Here is a 22,773-nt window from a genome sequence, read left to right as displayed (position 1 = left end):
AACTTACCATTTGGTGTAAGGCAGGATTTATTTGGTGGGTGAACAGAGGAACAGAAACAGGGGATTCCCTGGCCTTCTCATTGCTAGTACTTCACTGCTTGCAACACCGTCATTTTCCTCAAAATACGATCCCTAGGGGCATATTTTTGTCTCATTTGGTTTTAACTAAATTACAGCAACTAATCACTCTACAGCAAATACTGTTTCCATGATTTTCCAGTTGTTCACTATTTGACAAATTTGGTAAATGCTTTGAACAAAAGCTACACCGGGTTGCTTTACAGACTCTCCCAACATGTTATCCTACATAGCAAAAAAGGGACAGTATCAATTAAAGACCTATGAAAACATTCAAAATGAGGAGAAAATTAATACATGCTATACCATCTAGACAAAACCAAAAGTGAATGTAACGACCAGTTACAAGTCTTGCAAGAAATAGAGACTTCAGTTTCAGAAATACAGACCCAGCACCAGCTTTCAGTTTCCTGATAGTCTAATGCCTGTTTCGTTTAAGACCAGAAAATGCATAAACTTACATAGCTGGTATTTCTTTAGCTTAGTCATTAGAAATCTCTGTTGGATTGCTCATTATGACAGGTTTATGCCTTTCTGCTTAAGGCTGTACATAATAAAATGAAAATTCAGTATCAAATAAACAAAAGAAGGGAAAATAATCTAACAAAATCACAACAAACATTGTTCCGAAGCAGTGCTGAAAGCATTTAGCCAAGAATTACACATCAAGTGATTCACAAAAACTCAAGCTTTTCTTCCTTGTGTGCATGCACTCAGAGTAGGTGTGATAACTTTCTGTTCTGGCCAAGTGACCACACTGGAAAAACAGAGGAGAATTAAAACTGCAGGGATAAAAGAAATTCTAGCATGTTCTAGTTTTAGCATCTACTTACTATAGCCTGAACTCTGTTTTGTTTTTATCATATTATCACCAACACATTGTTGGTTATGGCTAGTCAACACTTCCTATTTTAAGGCCACATTTTTAGTTACTCCCAGTTTGCCAACACCTTTTCTTCACATGATCACATACACTGCCCCTTGAGATGATTTTTTAGGAAAAACAGAACAAATATGACTCAGTCATTTCTACGAATGATCACGGGGAACATATGCTTTAACTATATTCAAAGAATTCTGAAAACTTTTAAGAAACTTCTTTGCATTTCAGAAACAGGGACATGAAATTTAGCAAGGAGGCCGTGCTGGTGTCACTACTGGGATTTTTTGCTCTTCCTTGGAAAAGACTGACCTTGCATATGCTTGCCAGACTTGCTTTTAGTAGCCAAAATTTTCAGCTCTCTCTCCAGTGCACACACATGCAGAGAGAGAGCTGGATGGTGCCTGCAGTAGGCAGCTGATTGCCAGGCTGCCACAAGCTGAAACTGAAACAGGTAAGATTATTTCTCCTCTGGTTTCAGGACTCACGAGAGTTTTACTCATCACCATCGAATAATGTATTGCCCAGTTCAAATTCAGAAAGAGGGGCTCAGGTGAGAAAGGGAAATGTGAATTATCAGAGAGAAAAGGAAAACAGGCAAGAGCCTGAGATCGGAAGAAATGAAAAAAAAGATGAGGTGCAAATAAGAAACAAGGTTGGGAGAAGACAGCAGGAGGATTCAGAGTGTCTTCTCTTCCCAAGAAAGAGGAACTGCTCAAGGATGAGCAGTCCGTATCACTTTCTTGAAGGTCAGACAGCTGAGAGTTTAACAGGCTGTATTTTCCAGAATGAGAGAAAAATCAGCCCCCAGGCTACTGCTTTGCCAAGATCCTCCCATAAAAACACCCAAGGTCCAAGAGCTTGGAGCCCTGAGCCCTTGGGCCACGCTTAGGGCTTGGCAGCCTGAGGTAGATGATGGTTGAAGAAACCCTCATCCATGGGGAATGACCAACACAATGGAGGCAGCAAGGAGTGCCCACCACCCGCTCCAGGCTGGACAACAGCCTCCTGCACTCCGCTTAGTCCCGCAGGGCTCAAGGCAAGGCAGGGCACAGCAGGGCTGGCCAGGAAGCAGGGGGCCGCGGCGGCAGCAGCCCAGGGCAGGAGTGACGTTCCAAGGTGGCCGTTCCCGTTCCCCGCTGGCCACACGCGGCACTGTCACAGCACACGCAGCCCGCAGACCCCGCCCGCCCCCGCCGCGGGCTCCGGGCCAGGAACCCGCCCCGGCGTGGGACGGCCACAGCTCCCTGCGAGCCCCGGGGAAAGGGCACGCAACCCCCGCAGCCACCCCGCAGTAGGTGGAGGGGAGGAGAAGGCAGCAGCCCGCTGGGTTCTGCAGGGGCAGAGGACCACAGGACCAAGATCCTGCTCACGGGCATTTGATTTTCTTTGGGACAGGGCACGGGCTGCCTCCAGCCCCAGGGTGAGTGTGAGCCCCTCGCCTGCACTCTATAACCACGGCTCTTCATTTACTGGAATAATGCACAAGATCACGCTCTTTATAAGAAGTGTGATGAGGTAATTACAAAAATACAGCCAGGAGTTTTTGCTGGTCTTTTTAGTGTCAACAATTTATGTCACTAAGCATTACATAAGAGAAAGTTAGTAAGCCCCCTCTCTCCCACAGTCAAGATTAACAAATTTCTAGATACCTTTTTTCCTCTTTGCTCTTTCCTCATTAAGGCAAAAAGTACGTATTCTGTTACTTTCTCTCAGTTTCTACATGAAAATCAATGGCTACAGCCAAAATGTAGGTGACTTCACATTAACTGCTTCTTTGCTTGTACCTAACGAGTAAAACCATAGATGTTAATTCCTGCAAAGGAATTTCTTGGTCAAAGTTACTAATCAGACAATTTCAGTATAGAGCTGCTCCTCGTGGAAGAGATTGAGCACGAGTCCCTCATCTCAAGCCACGCACCCAGCAACCAGCTAAGAAAGCAGAGAGAAAAGAGCAACATTTGGAAGAAATCTGATACCAAAGAGCCTCCCTCACTGAGTCCTTATGCAGGAGTAACTTCCCTTTCAATCACTTTAACAGAGGAGAACACTGAAGTTGAATACGTTCGAACTTTATTTACAAACAGCTGAATTCTAATCTGCAGAGTCCTGGAGCAGCATCGAGCTTCTGCAACATCCAGGGAAACTCCAGAACACTGACGTCACTTAACATCACACTTGACATCTTGTATGTCAAGATACATTAAGATAAGACGTGTAATTCACCAATGGATCAAGTCTGAGAAACTAGTAACCTAAATTCTTCCTGAATGTTCTTCTCAAAACCCTGAACATTCTTCTTAAAACCCTAAGAGTGAGGAGGAAAATAAAAAAGTTTTAAAAAAGAGCAATGAGAAGATAACCACAAAGCAAGAGTAAAATAAAATGATCTGTTTAAAGGTATATGCACTAAAGACATTAGTTTAATTTGAGAATAATTGCAGAAGTGCATGTACTGACATTAAGCCTATGGGAAAATCATCCCTTAAGCAGTCTTGGAATACTCACGTGGAAGAATTTAAAAGCATGGGAATATTACAGGATTGTAGTCTACTACAAAACACTCCCCATATTCGCTTTGCTGTTTATCTTATCGCCTACTTCAGCTTTAGTTCCTTCAAATTCTTGACAGATTTGTATTTACACAGGTGCTGAAGTTGAATACCTACTGTAACTGGTACACAGAAGTGACAATATTTGAGTACCACTGTTTTAGAACAGGTCACAAAACTGAGGCAACTGTTTTATAAACCCAAGGTGTAGTTCTGCTAAAAACTACTTAGGCAATATGGGTACTCTTCCTTAACTTTAACCTGTGACTAAATCAAAGCCTTACAGTCTAAGTTTTGGGGGTTTTGGAGGGTAGAAGGAAGAATAAGGCCTCTCAAACCCACTAAGGTCAATTTTCTAAGGGATAAATTGCACCTGAAGCAAGCTGGAAACCAGAGGGTGAGGGAAAAATCAAGCAGATTATGATAAATATAGTCATGCTTTCTCCATAGGTTTGGGATAGTAGCAGCAGAGGGAATGCTAAAGAGTTAAGACATGACAAGATAGATCCCACCTCTTATTTCTTTACAGTCCTTCAATCTTGTCACTAAGGTAGATACTTAAGATGTTCAGAGCTCAGATTTGCTCTTTAAGACAAGCAACTAATTTAAAAACAATTCAGGGGTATCTTTGTCCACACATCATACTGGGACTTCAGTGGAGTCATGCAGTTTGCAAACTGCAAAATTCAGAGGGCATTAAATCAAACCCCAGATCTACCAGAAGCAGGAAAGCAAAACAGTGTTCCTGGTCTCCTCAGATTTACTCTAGCATGACAGTTTAGCGGTGGACTTGGCAGTGTCAGATTTACAGCTGGACTCTAACTTAAAGGTTTTTTCCATCCTAAATGATTCTATGACATTATCATTTTGTAGAACACTTTTTCTGGCACTGCCTTTCTCCCATCCCTTAGAGTTGGTTTAGTTGTCTAGATTTTTTAAGCAGATCACATCTGCACTAAAAAAAAAAAAAAAAAGAAAAAGAGACTAAAGATTTTAAATTTCACTTTGAAGACAGTTTTTTACAGTACATACAAAAATACTCTGGAAAAACAACTTACAAGTTCACTTATGAAACCACCAAATGATGAAGAAATTACAATAGAGAAATAGCATAATACTTGTTTCATATGATCAGAATTTCTCCCCACCCCCCAAAACCCCTAATGCACTAAGCTGGGTAAGCAGTGTTACCAGTTTACAGAACCAGACTCAGGACTACTACAGGTTTTCACGCAAGCATTTAGAACAGCTCTCAGGGTTTTTCTGAAACCACTTTCTGCACACAGCTTGCAGATGGGCAGTAGTGTCAGGACAGCCTCAGCTGTTGCAGTGTTTCAATGCATCTTCAGCTGTGTGTTCAGAGTTGGGCTTTACTACCCAGTGACACAAAAAACCTCTCAAGTCTCATGCTGGAGAGCAGTCTTGAGACAAAAAAAAGTATCAGACAACACAGCATGGGACATGTCTATCATCTCCATACCTTGGCAGCATCCTCTGCTGCATTTCCTTCAATACTGAAATCATTTATGGGCCTCCATGGGAGGCAATACCTGTGTAGTGCATGGCTGTGCAAGACAGTGGAAGGCTGCGAGCCAAGGAAGCTGAGCACCATTGTGAGAGATGCACAGGAGTGCGTGTGCCAAATGGGAAAATAATTGGAGATAAGGACAATATATGCACATGAATTAGGCAAACACAGATGAATACAGGCACATTCATAAACACTTGAAAACAGAATGTGGTTGCAGCACCTAATTAACCCTGATGATATACATTTTGAATCCAAGGCACAGGACAGGTTGGTTTTAGCAGCTGCTTCAGCTGGTGGCAATTCAGACTTCTTAAAAACTCATAAAGGCAACTGTTACAAGCCCATGCAAAGAATAGTTCAAAAGGAAGCAAGCATCTAACAACAGAATAAAAATAAGACCATGATTTTAACTGGTCAGTTACAGTACAGCCACAGTAACCTTCTACCTTTGTTAGTAACTACAACACACATTCAGAATAAGGACTGGTAACAAGTGATTATCCTCTTCACCTGGAGATCAACCACTTACCCATTAAGGGTAAGTTTGATGGATCTTTTAATAATACGAATGCTATTCGTTGGAACAGGAGATGAAGAATCTGGCAGCTCTTTACTGGAAAGCCTCTATAACACACAAACAGGCCAAAGAAAAAAAGAAAAAAGAAATTTTTAATTAATTAATGAATTAATTTAAATTCATTAATTCAAAAGTAGCAGCAGAGCCCAGACCCATTTTCAGAGAAGATTTTTTTTTACCATACCACTTGTTTAACTACCACAATATGCAGAGGAAGAGCATTTTCCCCTCTGCACAGTTCTCTTGCATGAACTGAGACAAGTATATCCCTGATTGGGGAGGAGGGTTGGAAATTAGCTGTGAGTTGCTCAACAGCACAGTAAAGAAAGATTTTGTTCAGATCCATGGATCAGGAAAACAGAGTCTCTACTGTCTGGATCACTTCCAGTCTTACAGCCCTCAATTTCGCAACATTTTACAGGACACACAGCAGTTAAAGTCACCTATAGACTTCAAAGCTTCCATGTCTCATCACAGAAACCAGTATACAAGTGCTGATAACAGTACAAGAGAACCAAAGCAGGACAAACTGGCCGTTTCTGAGAGCACAGAAACATGTTTTTTCAAGTTCAAAACTTGGAAACTTTGGCTTTATTTTTGTGAAGGTCATTCAGTTATTTAATTTGTTGGAAGCACAACAGGCAAAACCTTACTAATCTTCAAACTACCAAGTTTAATGGTATATAAATCTTACATAAAATGAAAATGCTAGCTCTGCTTTACCTACGAACACAAAAGCACAATAAATACCTGTGATCTTGATGTGATCACTGGAATCTGCATGGATTTTCCATCAAGGACACCCTAAAAAAGCCAGAAGGAATTTGTTAGGCAGTATTGCCAGGTTCCTGAGAGGCAGCAAGTTCTGGCAGCTAGGATACCTTAAAATCACACATGCATTAACAACCTCCACCCCGTGGAGGGTGGGTTTAGGTATCCTGAAGCCCTAAAACCACACAGACAGTGGTTCAGGTATTTTAACCTTGACCAACAAGATCTCATCTTGATTTGAGGGTGTGCCCTCAAGAGTTTATGCCTCAGTAACAAGCTACATGAATAGCAAAGCTCTTTATCTTCCCTTTGAGAGGTCAAATGCTTTGGTCTTTATAGCTGTTTTAATTTATATCAGTGAAACAAGTAGTTTTAAAAAGAGAATTCAAAGAAAGAAAATTCAGTATTATTTCAAGCATGCAAGGAATTAGACACTACCAAATCAAACATTTAAAAGATAGGTCATACCTGTAACATTGGAGGAATGAGGACTGAAATAAGCTAAACTAAAAAGTGTATTTTTGTTTCCATCAGTAAACATGCAGAGTATTTATGTGAGGCAGTCTAGGTACTAAACTATTCCGCTTTTCAGTTAGTCCACTGAGAAAAATCACTTAAAATTACATTTTTTGTGGCTCTCTTCCTCCCATCTTGAGGGCATCCGCTTTCTGTGAAATCGGAGTCCCACACGTTTAGCTGGGGGAACAAAATACACACTCAAAATAATTGCTGTGCTAAAATTCCCTTCTTATTTGGGTACAGCTTCCAGTCAACACATTAAATGTATTAGGGGCCATTCTTAAAAGAATATTTATACAAGTCCACCATTACCCCACAGGAATGTCAAGCCTCTGAAGAAGTCCTACTACCCAAACCTTGAAATCTGTACTTGCAATATTCAGTACTACATAACAGTTCTACAAGATGATTCTTTACAAGTGTCAAAACTGAGGGTTCTTTTTCTAGTTGTTCTTTGCTTGGGCCTCAAACCACAGGTCAAGCTCCAAGAACAGCTATTTAGGGAGATTTACATGTAGCAATAAAACAAATGAAATATTAATCTAAAAGTTCCACAAAACCAAGATTTAACAAGCAACTCCACACTACCATTTCAGAAGTAATGACCTGTTGAGTAGGCTGCTGACTTTTAAAGCAGCAAAACTGTCAAAAGGCATTCAAAAAGCATCTACCAGAAACAGATTAACTCATACTTGTACAGTTGTAAGATTCATATCTTCATTTGAATATGATTTTTTTCTGAATTAAGAACTGCTTCCAGATGAGACAGTTCATTCAGCAATTGGTCACTGCAGTGACAGATAAGTACAGCAGTATTTAGAGACCTTGGCACCAGATGAGAAGCAGTCCCTAAGTGCCAGATCCTGAAAATATGTTGTTTAATAGTTATACATTATATTGATTACAATTTCTCACATGTACATTCTAGTACAACTAGATATGTTTAAATTTAGATTCCCAAATCCTTTGGGCATGTGTAAATGCATTTCTTTTCAGTTATTTCATTTGTTCCACAACAGTAATTAGTACTACTTCAAACCCTCCTTGGCCTAGCCCCCCCCTTCTTGCCTTTTCTCCATCTATGGCTTTTTGGGGGCATTCTCCCGATGTAGGTGGACGAGATACTTTAGAGGTTGGTGAATAATGTTGCTTAGGTGAAGCATTCTTAGGATCCGTGATTAGAGTCCCACTTAATTTATGCTGTCCTTGCACAAAACACGTTCTGAGTTGACAAACCATGTTATATCCTGGAATGGTGCAACCAATTGGAGGTCCCGATGCTCTTAGTGCAACTGTAGCCTCCATTTCTGTAGGAGACACCTGGCTTTTAGAGTTTGGCCATGAAATTTAAAACCACATTCCACCTACCACTTCAAATACATACTTGGATCAGTCACAGGAATGCAAAGTCCCTTAGACGTTGATGGCTCAGCTACACTGTTGGCACCACTACAACTCTGACATTCAACATTTCTATAAAAGTCAAACACTAGAGTTATAAAATGCTAGTTTGTAAAATACTATATATGTCATTTCCAGAAAGTGCATGCAAGACAAACATCGACCTCCTTAGCTCATTGTCAGAGCTCTAGTAAACAACACAACCTCCCAGGCAACATAGCACAAGACCATCATTTTGCTGAATTTCAGACTGCAGATTTAAACTCAAGCATTTTCTTTACTGAGCTTTTAGGTCCTGATATATTTTCCCAGATTAGTAGCCTACCCAGCACACTGTGCTGCTTTGAACCATTCTGCTCTACCCAGATGTGCACACAACTTTTTGTTGGTTTTTTTTGTTTTTCATGTGACTCCTACAGTATCAAACAGTCTGAACAGAGCAGGTATCACACATTTGGTAGGACAGGGCAGTTACTCTCAAGATTACATATTCTTCCTGTGCTTCGGGAGTAGCTTAGGGATAAAGAGACTTCCCAGGAAGTGACAGACACTTTTACTGCCTGAGTTCTCATACCACTCTGCTACGTCAGCAGCAGCTCTAGTGTTTCTGGGACCAAGATCAGTACTTCATTAGAACTCAACCTACTTGGCGTCAACTTTTTGTTAGAAAGAACAGTTACTTGCACGTAAAATACTCCAGCTTCAAGTTACACGCTAACCTATGAAGATTTATCTTCAAGACTAAATAATTTCCCTGGTATCAAATTCTTCCTACCTATGTGTTCACGGACATTTCGTTTTTTCAAGAATTCCTTTAACCTGGTCTCCTACCATGTGCCCAATAGAGATTCCAGCTTTGTTCCTGAAACTCTTAGAGCTCTCCACATGTTTATGATCCACACAGATTCAAACAAGAAATCCTAGACCTCATTTACATTGTGAGTCGGTTAAGAGCAGCTTCTCCACAGTTCCAAGGTTATGGCACTAACCTTTCTGTCTCTGCTGTAGAGATGTCCAGCTTAGATATCTTATTTAACGAAGAGGAATTAGAGGGTGTTCTGTAATCTCTATCTTTGGAACCATCCGAACAGCTTTCACCTAAAGAAGACCTTTTGCACTGAAGTCCACTATTATTTTGACTAATATCTGACACCCTTTGCTGAAACGACAGTGAAAAAATAAAGTCTTCAAGTAATTATTAAAGATTTTATTAAAAATTACCAGAAGAGCTGAATTTTTATTATACCTTCTTTCTTTTCTGTAAGGTTCCTGCTGGCAAAAAATAATGGAGTTGCTTTCTCTTCACGTAAGTTGCCTCAATCTTCATACCTTCCTTTAGGATGTTGAGGGCACTGGCCTGTCTGTAAACTGACATCAAACACAGTGCTGTAGCTTAGTGGGGATGTTTGCCTTAGTACTTGTCAAAGTTACAGATGGTTCCTTTAGGAACATGTCTGCCCAGCCCACATGAAGAATTCCCAGCCTAAGTGAACACAAAACTCCCAAAACTCACAAGAGGATGAATGTGACCTATGATACCCCTTTCACATTCACTACAGACCACCCACAACAGCTATTGGAGTTCAAATACTCATTTATAAATTCTCTCTGTCTGAGGAAGCAAGACTGGATTTTAGGGACGTCTGCTTTAACAGACTTGCTACAATTTAAACAGGTTTTTCTCAACTGCCTGCGAGCAGCCTTTTATGCAACTGAAAACTGCTATAGCAGCACAACAGTTACTACAGAATTAAGTCACATTTAGATAAGCTTATCTAACTGGCCTATCATGAGCGTAACTGGAAAGTCAGCTTACTAACATGCAGAGTGGGAATCAAAGCAAGGACATGCAATTAAAAGGCTTTCTACAGGAGACCAGACATGAAATAAAAGCACAGACAAGAACATACACACCAATATGGACAGTTATTTCTAAGGAAATTCAATAATATTTGTACATAAAAGGGAAATAAAGTTCACTGAACAAAAGCCCTCCAAACTGAGTCTTCTATCCTTGAGCTCATAAATTTGAAAGTAGTCTTTGCCCTCTAAAATTATTCCCTCAAAGTCAAGGCACATGATAACAGCTCTCTAGCACAGAGCTACTGGTCATCCCCACAGCTGCAAAAGGTTTTCACACCTCTCAAGGAATAGCTTTTCTGTTCAATTCTCTCTGGATTCAAGTCCTCTATCCAACCAATACCATAGGCTGTGCTTCACTGAAGTAAGAGCACACAGCCATACTAACGATTTTTGTGCATAAAGGATCCACCATTAGTTCCGGCCTCTTGGCAGCACGTAAATCTCATTAACACAATTAACATTTGCCACTGGATGTAATGTGCACGCAGAGATAACAGTGCAAGTCTGAGGAAATCACCCCACCTTGAGCTTGTAACTCAGACGAGAGTTTTGATGCATTTTTCTGTGCTTTTCTCATATCCCAAGCATGAACTTAGAAGGTCAGGTTTTACTGCATTTACTTGTTGTTTGAGCAAGATAACACACAGGTCATCATGCTGGTAATACGGATAAACTCCAACAGAGCATTTCACTGTTTAGAACTCCTTGTCCAAACACACTTGTCACTTCAGAAGAATAGCCTGGTTTCCTTCTTATTGTAGCATTATCTAACAACACTTGCAATATTAATTTATGTCTACATCTATCCAAAGTAGTATCAGACTATGAACATGAAAACTTACATGCAAGACTGCATGTAATTAAAATATGACAACCCAGCGACCTTCACAGTTCTAGGATCATCTTATACACAAACTGTCTTGGAAAAATACCATCAACAACTCATTTCAGAGCTTGGCACAGTCAATTCCCACTTTCACAGTACAGCACCTGACTACTGTTTGACAAGTATAGCTATCCCAGCAAATGGGCATCTCTGGGCTTCACATCTGACTGTCCCCTACAGAAGATGCAGCTCCTTTGGGAGTCTTTACACTATGAGCTACAGAACCCTTATCTCGCATATGGTACATGGTGTATGACTGTAACACACTTCTGTTTCAAGATGGCCTCACTTTGAGAAAGTGTCAACACAACCTGTTTTTCAAGCTAATCTTTCTATGTTGCTATCTACAGGGATATCTAGTAACAGAAGGAAGCACAATTCACTTCGTGAAGCAATTTCCACTGGAATAAAAAGAACTAAACCCTGCAAGTCTAGAGCAAAAATAGAGCCTTACCTGTATCTGTGAACGACTGTATCCCATGTGTTAGATCAACGTTAGTCTTTACTGCACTTTCTGCTTTCTTAAATACAAGGCCAAGAAACCACATTGATACATATCCACTCCTAAAAAAACACAGATTCACAAACCTTAGTTAGGCACAGATACCAGTGATTTGGATTCTAGTATATTTTACTTGTTTAGTTTAGAGCCATCCCAGACTTAAATTCTCAGAGTACTTCTTCCTGACGTTCTCCCTTCTTTAAAAAGATCTTCCACGCTCAGGACCCTGCCTGTTAGAGCACCTACTGTACTTCAGAAAAATAACAAAACTCACTGTTTATAGAGATCTTTGTTGCCAGGGAAAGACTGTGGCTGCACATGTGCAATAGTTATAAATTCATTCCTTTCCAAGTTTCCAACCAGCACACGGATTTTAGACTCAACGAGGCCAATCCTAATAAGAATAAGAGGTATTTTATTAATTTTAACTGGATCCAGCACATCAGTTAGATGTCTTTTTGTAATAGCATGTTAACCAATCAATAAGTACCAAGTTTCATACAGCTGAGCAGACACTAGATCTTTGTATCACACACACACACAATAATTTGAGATGTTTCCAGTGCCATCTGTGCTTTTGTTTCTAAAGACAGAGATAAGTAAGTTTTACATGTACTCTGAATAGTTCAGATACAACACTTCCACCAATAACCTATGATGAAAATAACAAGGAGTAGATCTCAGCACCTCTGGGGTGCAGCAAAACTCCTTTTTGCCACACGGATCAAGAAGAGTGGTTTTGAAAAGGCTCAAGCACACCACGATGCAATTTTTCCTGTAGACTGATCAGTGAAAATGGAAAAATAGAGTTATTTTAATGAACAAATGATCTAGTCAACAGTCCCATCAGAAACTTCCCTAAGAAATGAATCATCACCATGAGAGCTTTAATTTCAATAAGGTAGTGGCATTTCAGCCTTCTACCTAAAACTCTGCTAACTTTAAAAGCAGTCAGAAATCTGTATGTTCTTCAAAAGTATCTTACATTGATGAATAACACAGATGTGCTATCTATTCCCAAATCCACCCAAGAACTGGTGAACTAAACTTTTTCTTAAAATAAACTGAACAAATTTATCTTCTGCTTTATTGTTTATCCCAGCTGCAAAACTGGAAAATTTGCCTCTGTTTCTTTCACTACAAAAACATCAGCTCTTACCAGAGCCAGAATTTTCCTTGTCTTTATTGTGAGGTACAGTAAGATTTGTTCACTCGAGAACATTTCATATTAAAAATTAATTGGCCCTCTGCCCATGCTCCTTGTTGTACACAACTGTGACTGATATCAAGCTGTAGCTGATAAGGTTTTTAAGTGGATATATTACAAAGTTCAGATAAAAGGTATTACGTATTAAAACTATTTTTAAACATTAAGCTGTTTTTTAGAGATGGCACAAGAATTATCTAACTTAAAGCACAAGCCAAACTTTGAAGCAAAACTAAGGTGCCCTCAGAATGGGGGTCTGTTACAGTGAGTTTGCTTACTTGAGCAAAACAAGCAAAGTACTCATTTCTCAGCAAAGAAACCCGCTGGAAAGTCAATAAACACGCATTACAGTGCCTAATTCCTCACTATTTCCCCTTATTTCAAAATTCACAGTGAGTCAGCACATTCACATAGGTTAAGTAAGTAATTATTGGCATACCTCCCTTCACTGAAGAAAAGTAGGTCTGGAATGGGCTGACTACACACCAGTGCAATCTAGCACTGAGTGCAACCTAGTCCTTAAATACTAAACTCTTTATGAAATCAAGTCTAAGGCTCTGTAACAGTGGTCTTCAAAGCAGGGAGGGAAGGGGGTGTATTCCATGCCTAGTTGCATACTTACGGACTTTATTTGTTAATACAGTTAACAAAAATATGGTACAACATTGAATTGAGTTTCAGTTTTGCATTGGACCCACGTTTAAAGTGAGGCTTACCAGTTTAAGTGGTGCTCTTCTGTAAAGGCACTGGCAGTCAGCACAATGTAATGTCTAGAAGAAGAAAGGAAAATGAATACACTAGCACAAAACTTTATTCTATATTCTAAATTTCAGATGATTATTTTTCGTAGGAAAAATTGTATGAGTGGCATGAGACAGTTTTTCCTATGTTCCCCTATGCTTATACGTACCAAAATTTCTGTGATCCCCTCCAGTTTCTTTAAAAAAAAAAAAACCAAACTGAAATATATCAATACAATCTTCTATTTAGGCCCCAAGTTAAAACTCATTATGCTAACCACTAAGTAAATAATTTCAAGTTCAGACAACAGATTTCATACATACTTGTACTTCTGAAAGAAGTTCAGTGGTTCAAAGAGCTTTGACCAGTCTGATTTTCCTTTGAGAATTTCATCAGTAACTTCAAGACCTACAAATATGGTTGAAAATCTTATTACTACTTTTTAAAGATTACCATGACAAACTTTAGAAGATTGTAACAGTAACTGACAGAACAAAAAGCAGGAATTCCCTTGACACAATGCAGATCTACAACAGCTTATTGGAAAACTGGTCCCTTATTGCCTGCAACAGGCGTATTTCCCAGAGAAATCTTATTACTAGAACACCTCACTGCACAAAACTAATTCAGATAATGTGGTTTCATAGAGCAAGAATTAGACTGTTTAATCAGTTAATAGGCACAGAATGCACTTTACCACGTTGGAACTCCTCTACCATGACTGCCCGTGTTGACACAGACACATTGTACGTGGAGTTCTGCTGTGGATAGGCCGGGGTGATGATGGGCATCACGTGGTACCGGTCTGACGGGTTCACCTACGAGGTTACAACAGCTTTGTTTAGCACCAGTTTAGGTCAGAAGAAAGTTTTAAGGCTTCTGAATTCAATGGCTACCTACCCTAGGATCCCAGACAGGTAAGTTAAGAAAGCTCTCTTCAAGACGTTTCAGCAATACTGGCTTGGGCCAATCCCTAGAGAAGACAAGGCAGTAATTAAGTGTCTGTGTTAAGATCTGCTCTGAATTCAGGGCTGCACAGGATGCTGTCAATGTACATCTTTATATAATTACAAGTGTCATTTCTTGATGAAAATTAAAATAAACAGCTCTTACCATTTTGAAAAAATCAAGAAGAACTTGTTAACGAGAGTAGAGGCCAAAGCATTTGGGTAGAGTTGACATATTCTTGCTACCAGCATTGCCCAGGAGACTCCACCAAGAAATCCCATGATGTTGGAGTAAACACCACGTCCTAGAATGGATACCATGCAGTTAGTCTATGGTCTTTCAAATTCACAGCACCAGCTGCACTATCTATAGAATACTTAATATATTTCAGCCTCAATGTCATTTATTTTTGCAGTGCAGTGGGGCCAAAATTGCTGGTCCTTATAGTGATGAGAAAAAGAATCAGTATAACACCACTTCCCAAAATATTGCTACTGTGAAACTTGCTTGTGCTGCTACACCTACTGCTTCACTCCAGTTCTCCTTAAGAGAAAAGTTCTGCCATTCTTCTAGTACTTGCTCTGGCCACATAGGCAAACGGGATTTTCTTATTCCTTTTACACTTAATTGGGATTTTTTATTATTTTTAGTCAGGTTCCTGACAAACAATGCAGTGCCCTGTCTCATAAGCACTCCCCTCTTCTCCAAACTCCACCCCCACTAAAAAACACATGGAATTTACCACATGGACAGACCACGAACTAAAAGGGTTTTGACATAACAACTGCCATTTAAATAGCAATCCAAAGCTGCGGTACATCCGATAGCGAGCATGAGGTGCCTCTGAAAAGTTAAAGGATCCCAAACCATCCCATCACTCACGTTTTGCCCACAGTTTAACGGCACGGAGCGTGAGCCGGAAGTTCTCCAGATTGGGCACCAGGCGCAGTATTTCATCTGTAACCCTGCTGCCTGCAAGACAAAAGGTGAACTACAGAAGTTCCCAGTAACAGGTACAAGTCAGGTGTTCCTATATAGGATCAACAGCTTACAGCTTATGGTTCAAGTCTAGGAAAACAAGTTTGGATTTCTTGCTTTGTATTACCTTAAAAATTATAGACTACACATAACATTCAGCATCACTTTAGGTAACTGGTGCCCTCAACAGCCTTTTCACAGTTTAGACTACAACTAAAAACTTTTAAATAAAGCCTCTCTACAGGATGTGTTGGCCATAAACTAGAACACCAGAAGTTCCACCTCAGCACAAAGAACTTTCCATTGAAGGGTGGCAGAGCGCTGGAACAGGCTGCCATGGGAGGTTGTGAAATATCCCTGTCTGGAGGGATACAAAACCCACCTGGGCACATTCCTGGGTCAGCTGCTCCAGATGACTGTGCCTCAGCTCGGGGGGTTGAACTGGATGATCTCCAGAGGTCCCTTCCAACCCTAAATATTCTGTGATTCCAAAAGCTAGGTTTCTTTTGACAGCCATTAAACCAATCGGTGTTAAACAGCGAGCCAGTCAGATGTCAGGTATTTTAATTCCTTTGTTTTTTATGAACTACCCTCTTTATCATTCATACATTCTTATCAAGTGCCCTACTTAGTCATCAGAGTTTCTGAGGCAAACTGGAGCACTGCTCACAAACCAATCAAACAAACATGAAACACAAGTCTATGTAAACACACAACTCCTTGAAATATCTAAATTTAGGCCCTCTGGTCACCTCCTCAGAACTGAGGTACACAGGAGATCAATTTCTGCACCTTGCACAGAAATGTTGGTTGTGCAATGTGCATTCTATGCCAATTTCAATGTCTTTTTAAAGGTGTGCAGACCGTGCTCACCATTTAAGCTCCGTATGCATCTTATATCCAGGCTTTTGAGGCACGAGTCATCCCTGAGATCGAGATCATCGGAAACCGTTGGCAAAGACAGCTTTGCAAACACGAGATCAATCTTCAAGAGAAAGAAGTTTCAACCATGACTTACAATGCAGCACTGTTTGCAAACAGGACACTAGTGAAGGACATTTAGAGTTTCAGCTCTAAAAGGAGTGGTTAACATTTGTATTTAGAATTATATGACCACAGATACTTATTTGACAGAAAACAAGAAAACTACTCTTCCCTATTTATTTACAAAACCACCTCTTTTTTTTTTTTTTTTTAAGCTAAGGAAAGGAAGGGGTTTTTTTGAAAGCTGGAAAAATTACTCTAAACTTAGAATTCCTATTAAAATGAAATTTTAAATTAACCATGACATTAAGACATAAATTTAAATCACCTCAATGATACTTCAGCAAATGAGAAAGCATTTTCTTTATGCTGTAAGGCCTTAAGCATCTGGTTTTTGGTAGTCTGAGGCAAGACAATATTCTGTGAATGTCTGTAGCAGATAAAGGCCACAGGGAGGTCATTGAATAAGTGTCTCCATGATAGTAATACCAGGCAGTAACTTGCTTAGGTATTACAGCAAGTAGGTATTTATAATCTACATGAAATGTATTCCAGATAGAAGGATTCCTGCAGCTGACAAGCTGAGGCAGGAGTCAAATGAGTACTTTTACTTTTCATTTTCCATGGTGTTTGTCTCACAAGCACTTCATTTTTGATTTGCAACAAAACATCAGGTGATTCATGCAGTGAACCACAACATGAATACCCCCTGCAGAAAGGGAGCTCTGTCAGAGCTCAGGGGAGTTAGCAAGGACACTGCCTCTACTCCCACTCTGCACATCCTTGGGAGATAAATGCTATCCAAGGAGGCTACCCTGGTCTGCAGCATGGGTTTAAAAAAAGATGTCCCTCATGTTCCCACGCTTGCCAGGCTACCTGCCAGGCTTATTTTCCTAGAAGACCCCATTTTACTTCTTCTGGGATATGTCGTGGTCAGGCAGTTTAATTACAGTTTCCTAAACATGCTGCAACACACCAATAATCTCATAAAAGAGCACGATCATAAGTCCCCGAAAAATTAATCCTACTCCAAAGCAAGAAAGAAAAAAATCTCACTTAAAGGGAAAGAAAACCCAAATAGAAATTAAAATTCTTACCTCAATGCCATCAAACTCAAATTTGATAACTGGTACATATGCATCCTCAATGGCCTGTGAAGGAGAGGATATCTGTAATAAGACATCCTTTTGCTACTTTAAAGCTTTTCCTATACTATGATAAAATACAGAATTTACACTAAATTACTCAGTATAAAGACTGAGTTCCTTCCAAAGACAAAAAATGCTAGTAACTATCAAGCAGAATTATGGTCCTAAGACTAGATTTTATTAAAAAGTTATTTAGGCAAGAGATTCAGAGGCTAATTGTGTATTGTAACCAATAGTCAGTGCACAACAAACCACCAGTCTCAGTGGTTGTAAGCCCCCTACTACATCCAAGGTGAAAGCATAGCTTCGAGGGAAAATCTTGCTTTTTGATACAGCTGACTCATTCTGAGATCATAGTGGGGGGGGAGAGGGACCACAAAAACTCTGACGTGATGTAGTCACTGGGGCAAGGACAGAGAGAGCTGGACATCAACATTTTCATGCTGCATAAAGCAGTATTTTAGAGGGTACTCAAAACTGATTTAATTTTGGCTTGTAAGACATTCACTACCAACTCAAGTCTTTCACATGAATATTCTTACTGTAAAATGTACACATCTATCAAGCAGAGTTTACTCACTCTTAAGTTTTTTACTTCCTCTAGATTCTTCAGTTTTTCAAAGAATGACTGAAAGAAATCCGACCTTTCCACATGACTGGGAGCAACACAAAGGGCATCTATGTCAGAACCTGCAACGAGATTCCATTTCTCCTCTTACTGTCAGAAATCACTTTCCACCATCAGAACTATGACCAGACACTGAAAGTACTACCTTTGGTGTGTACTCCAAGCCTGTAGGAACCAAATGTAAATATTTTGCCACCAACTTGTTCTGTTATTGAAGGGGGAAGATTCTGTGGGTAGAAGAGAGAGTTTAAGATGCGCATTGTCCTCTGTGCAAGTTTAAGTTGCATGTAAGTTATTTAGGAAAACTGTAGCAGCCTGCATAAGCAATGTCTTCTCACTCCCATATATTTCAGTTTACTAGGTTGATACTGTTTTTCTGAAATAAATTGAGCTTGCAACTCCAAAAAAAGATTATAGGTGATGTAGCAGTACTTTTATTAATTTATACAAATTAAGACCTATTATTAGCCTTCCCTGCAGCAAAGGCACATAAATTAACACAACCTAAGAGCCATTCAAAAGGCATGTCTAGAGTAATAATTTCAAACTAGACTGAATGCTGTAGGCTGTTTGGGGCAAGATTAGTGCCAATCTTACCATCTTTCTCATCCACTATGCCTTGTTTTGGCTTTGTTAACAACTGCAAGTAAACTGATTGAGCCAATGCAGGAATTTATTCAGTTCCCCGAAGACTCTAAGATCTTGAAGTATCTTTTATAACTTATTCCAATGGGAGTTACTATAGCTCTACTCAATTCTTAAGAAAAGTTGAACTTTAGCACAGATCCTAGTAGCAGAGCTTTTAAATCAAAAGGCTTCAGCTGTTTTGATAAAAACAAAAAAAAACTCTTACCTTGCTCTCGGCAAGTTCTGAAATCCATTCTCTGACAAAGTTATTAAGTTTACCAAGAACAGTTGTCCTGTAAAGAAAACCCATGCTAAGTTTGCTCTAAAAGAAAAAACCAAACCAAAAAACCCCCAAGAGGTTAACAAATTTTAGTCTTGTTATACCTGTGAAAGAGTTCTTCCTGATCCTCAAACACCCCAAATGGCTTCATTGCTTCAATCAGCTTCTGAGTATGAATGTGATCTTTATCGGTAGGAGGAGCCAAGCTAATTGGAGAGGTAAGTCCATAGTGCCCTTGAGGCTGGTTCTGCTGCCTGGAAGTACTGGGAGAAAATAAAGGAATGAGTACACATGAGAAAAAAATCTTATTAGATAGAAACACTTTAGCTTACACTTTACAAATCCATTTCTGCTTTTTTACCCAATGTTAACAGAAAGGAGAACAAAAAAAATCTCGCTTATCATTTTTAGAAGTCACAACTACTTCAAAAAAAAAAAGCATTTATGGATGTAAGAAATGATCCAAGTTGCTGCCATCTTAACACAATTTATTTGCATTGCTCTAGCCCATCAAAACTAATCACTGGGAAATAAAAAGGTTTGAAATCCACCAAGGACAACCCTACGGACAGTTTTGGACATTTCAGTTTAAGTTTAAGGATACTCGCAACAGTTTCCTGCTAGCACCAAACACAACAATTAAACTCCTTTTAATTAAAGGTTTTGTTAGGTTTCTACTGATTCAGGAAGGGCATTATAGTTTATTGTAAAGGCATATAGGTCTGTTAAATAGAGTTGATGCAATAAATTCAATATATTATTAAATAAACCGCTGGCTTTAAAAAGGGGGAAATGGAGAAAAAGCATCTTATTTTGCATTATCAGCTGAAACCAGGAGAGAGAAAGGAGTGGGCCAGGAGGTAAGAATGGTGCTTAATACATCAAGGGTCTCTACAGAAACAGCAGGAGCAAAAGCGGGAGACACCCCAGAAGGTCTCATCACGCTTGTCAGGGTCCGGATCCAGACCCTAAGGCTCAAGGGAGTGATCGTGCCATTATTTAAGCTGGATATTTTCCTCCTTCACACATGTACGACTTCAAAGATCAGCTGAGTTAGGCGAGAGATGTTTATACCTATTTAAGGTACCTGACCCATTCTGGCTGGAACAAGACGGGGAAATGCTCAAAGGCCAGCTTCACCACTTGATTTAAAAAAACAAAAAGCTTATTACACAGCTCCTCATTTCTAATTGGTGCCTTTACTCCCTCTCTTTAAGTATCTTTATGCAGCAACACACAGAACTTGTAGTCACCTAGGGGTTCCCCCCACACCCCCACGTTTGCTCTCTCCAAGCCCATTTTTCAAACCTTCTTCTCTGTGCTTTCCAAAAAGCTGGGGGCAGCTATTAGGACTGTAGTCCTATCAACTGGTGTCCCCAGTCAGAACAGAACATCTGTTTACTTACAAGCATAACTAGGTCTTGACCTAATTTGCCTTGTTTATAGACATTGACAATTTCCACTTCATAAATAAAAATGTTCATAATGAATATTTTCTTTCCTATGATATACTTTCCATAACAAATACAGGAGGAAAGCCTGTACTTAGTTGGTGTGCATTACAACTAAATTAAAACACCTACAGCAGCAACTGCTCCCATGTTTTATGCATTGCTTGCATTGCACGACTTGCACTTCATAAAGTTTGCACAAAACAAGAACAGGATTTAGACTACACCAGCATTTAAGAGCTTTCCAAGGTCCAAAAAGGCACCACCTACCTTTCATTGCCTCATTCTGCCTACAGATAATATAAGTGGAGATTGACGTAAAGCACAGTATCAATTAGATAAACCTAATATTATTAGCATCAAATATATTTATTAATTAATTATTATTCATATAAAATTATTCTAGTCAACAGTAGGTATTTTCCAGTTGCTTATACATATTACTGATAGTTTGACTTCACAACTCAAGAGGTGAGGGAAACAGCACCTGGGAAGTTTCACTGAGTGAAACTCCATAGAATTTGTTGTCCTTTTGGAATAAAAAATAAGTAAAGTCTTACTTTGCTCTCTCAAACATATACAATTAAGGGATCTTATGGATCCTAACACATACGGCTGATGTTCACCCATCAGCCTTCTGTTTAATCATGCTGCAGTTTAATATTTCGCCAAATCTTGCTACAACCTGTGCACCACAGCAAACACCTCCAAGATGTGTCTGCTCTAGTAAATCATACTTTTACACAAAAAGCCAACCTAAAGGGATTTATTCCAGGTTTTGCCCCTCCTTTACAGCTTCCAAAAGCTGCAAGGCGTGTCTCCCACACACACCAAGAGTCGAAGGGTAAGTTCACGCCATGTGGCTCAGGGCGCTGCTTTCAGCCATCGGTGCGGGGTAGAACGACCAGAAATCAGCTCCTGAGACACCACAATCAATAGCAGAAACCGGGAAAAACAAGGAAGGAGGAAAAACCCCACCACCTGGGACCTTCAACGAAGGGAGCCCAACTCCACCCTTCACCGCTGCCGCACCAGCTCATGCTGCGCGGAGCCCGCGGGCAGCTGCTGCCAGGTCAAGTTTCCCTGTCCCTGTCCCCGAGGCTCAGACAGAGTCACTTCTCCGCAGGGTTCCGCAGGACGCGCAGCCCCACACCAAGGCGCAGCCCCGTTACCGCCGTTCCTCGCCCGCCATTGCCGTTGCTTGGCGACGGCGTCGCCACCACACGCGGTGAGACCCGGGCGAGGCAGCCCCGCCACCCGCACTCCACCATTTATTTCAACCGAGAATTCCTCCCCTCGGGCCAGTGCAGGTTTGGCCCCCGCGGCCCGCCGGGGCCCCTGGCGGGGCTGCTCCGGCTGGACCCCCGCCCGCTCTCCCCTCAGGGCAGGGCGGGAAGGCGCCGCCGCCTCACCCGCGCGTCTCCTTCATGGCGCGCGCGCACCGCCCGCGCCGCCGCCCGCGCTTCCCGCCCTTCTACACCGCCGCCCCCTTCCCGACGGCCCCCGCGCCGCCCGCCCGGCGCCCCCTGGCGGCTGCGGCGGGGCTGTGTCCCCTCACGGCGCCCCCCCCATCCCCTCAGAGCGCCGCCGGGAGCGCGCAGCCCGTCCCGGGGAGGATGTTCCTTGCCCGTGGCGTATATTCCTGCCCCGAGGAGGGTACTCCTTCCCCGTGGCGCTGACCGATCCGCCGAGGCTGGGCTGGTCCCCGGCATGAGGGGATCCCGCATCGCACCTGCCTGCCCCTCAACTCCCATAGGACGTTCCCGCTCCTCACAAACCCCCTTCCAGAGAGGAGGGGTAAGAGAACCAGGACTCGCTCTCGTATTAGGCTCCTGACAGCCTCCTGACATCCCCTTCCAGAGAGGACGAGTAAAAAAAACCCCAGGAACCGCTCTTGTATTGGTTTATTCTCATCCAGTAAGTGCAAGCCCAGCATCCCTTTACTACAGCTGGTATTGGGAGGATTTAACACACCTTGCTAATATCAGCAAATAGCTTTGAGTACACACCACAACATAATTACTATATATAATTATCATAGCAACACGGAGTGGTTTGTGTTGGAAGGGGTCACAAAGCTTATCTCATTTCACCCCCTGCCGTGGTCAGGGACACTTCCCACCGTCCCAGGTTGCTCCAAGCCCTGTCCAGCCTGGCCTTGGACACTTCCAGGGATGGGGCAGCCACAGCTTCTCTGGGCACCCTGTGCCAAGGCCTCACC

General features: G+C 41.1%; 1 protein-coding gene across 1 annotated transcript; it reads right to left on the bottom strand.

Annotated features, from left to right (window-relative positions):
• Positions 1–762: 762 nt before the first annotated feature.
• PAPOLG (poly(A) polymerase gamma) lies at positions 763–21,592 on the bottom strand (the record flags this gene model as incomplete). Its single annotated transcript, XM_082302372.1, has 23 exons — positions 763–835; positions 5,571–5,665; positions 6,369–6,422; positions 7,014–7,085; positions 7,977–8,215; positions 8,293–8,381; positions 9,299–9,468; positions 9,556–9,677; positions 11,513–11,622; positions 11,835–11,954; positions 13,484–13,537; positions 13,832–13,916; positions 14,206–14,326; positions 14,409–14,481; positions 14,622–14,760; positions 15,339–15,428; positions 16,308–16,419; positions 17,516–17,569; positions 18,147–18,256; positions 18,340–18,421; positions 19,048–19,114; positions 19,206–19,364; positions 21,534–21,592. 23 exons carry the CDS (start codon positions 21,590–21,592, stop codon positions 763–765), a joined length of 2,349 nt encoding a protein of 782 aa, XP_082158498.1.
• Positions 21,593–22,773: the final 1,181 nt, after the last annotated feature.

The sequence above is a fragment of the Coloeus monedula genome, assembly GCF_965178545.1.
Source record: "Coloeus monedula genome assembly, chromosome: 2".
Classification (NCBI taxonomy): domain Eukaryota; kingdom Metazoa; phylum Chordata; class Aves; order Passeriformes; family Corvidae; genus Coloeus; species Coloeus monedula.
The sequence above is the reverse complement of the archived record's forward strand: the minus strand, read 5'-3'. Positions and strand labels throughout refer to the sequence as shown.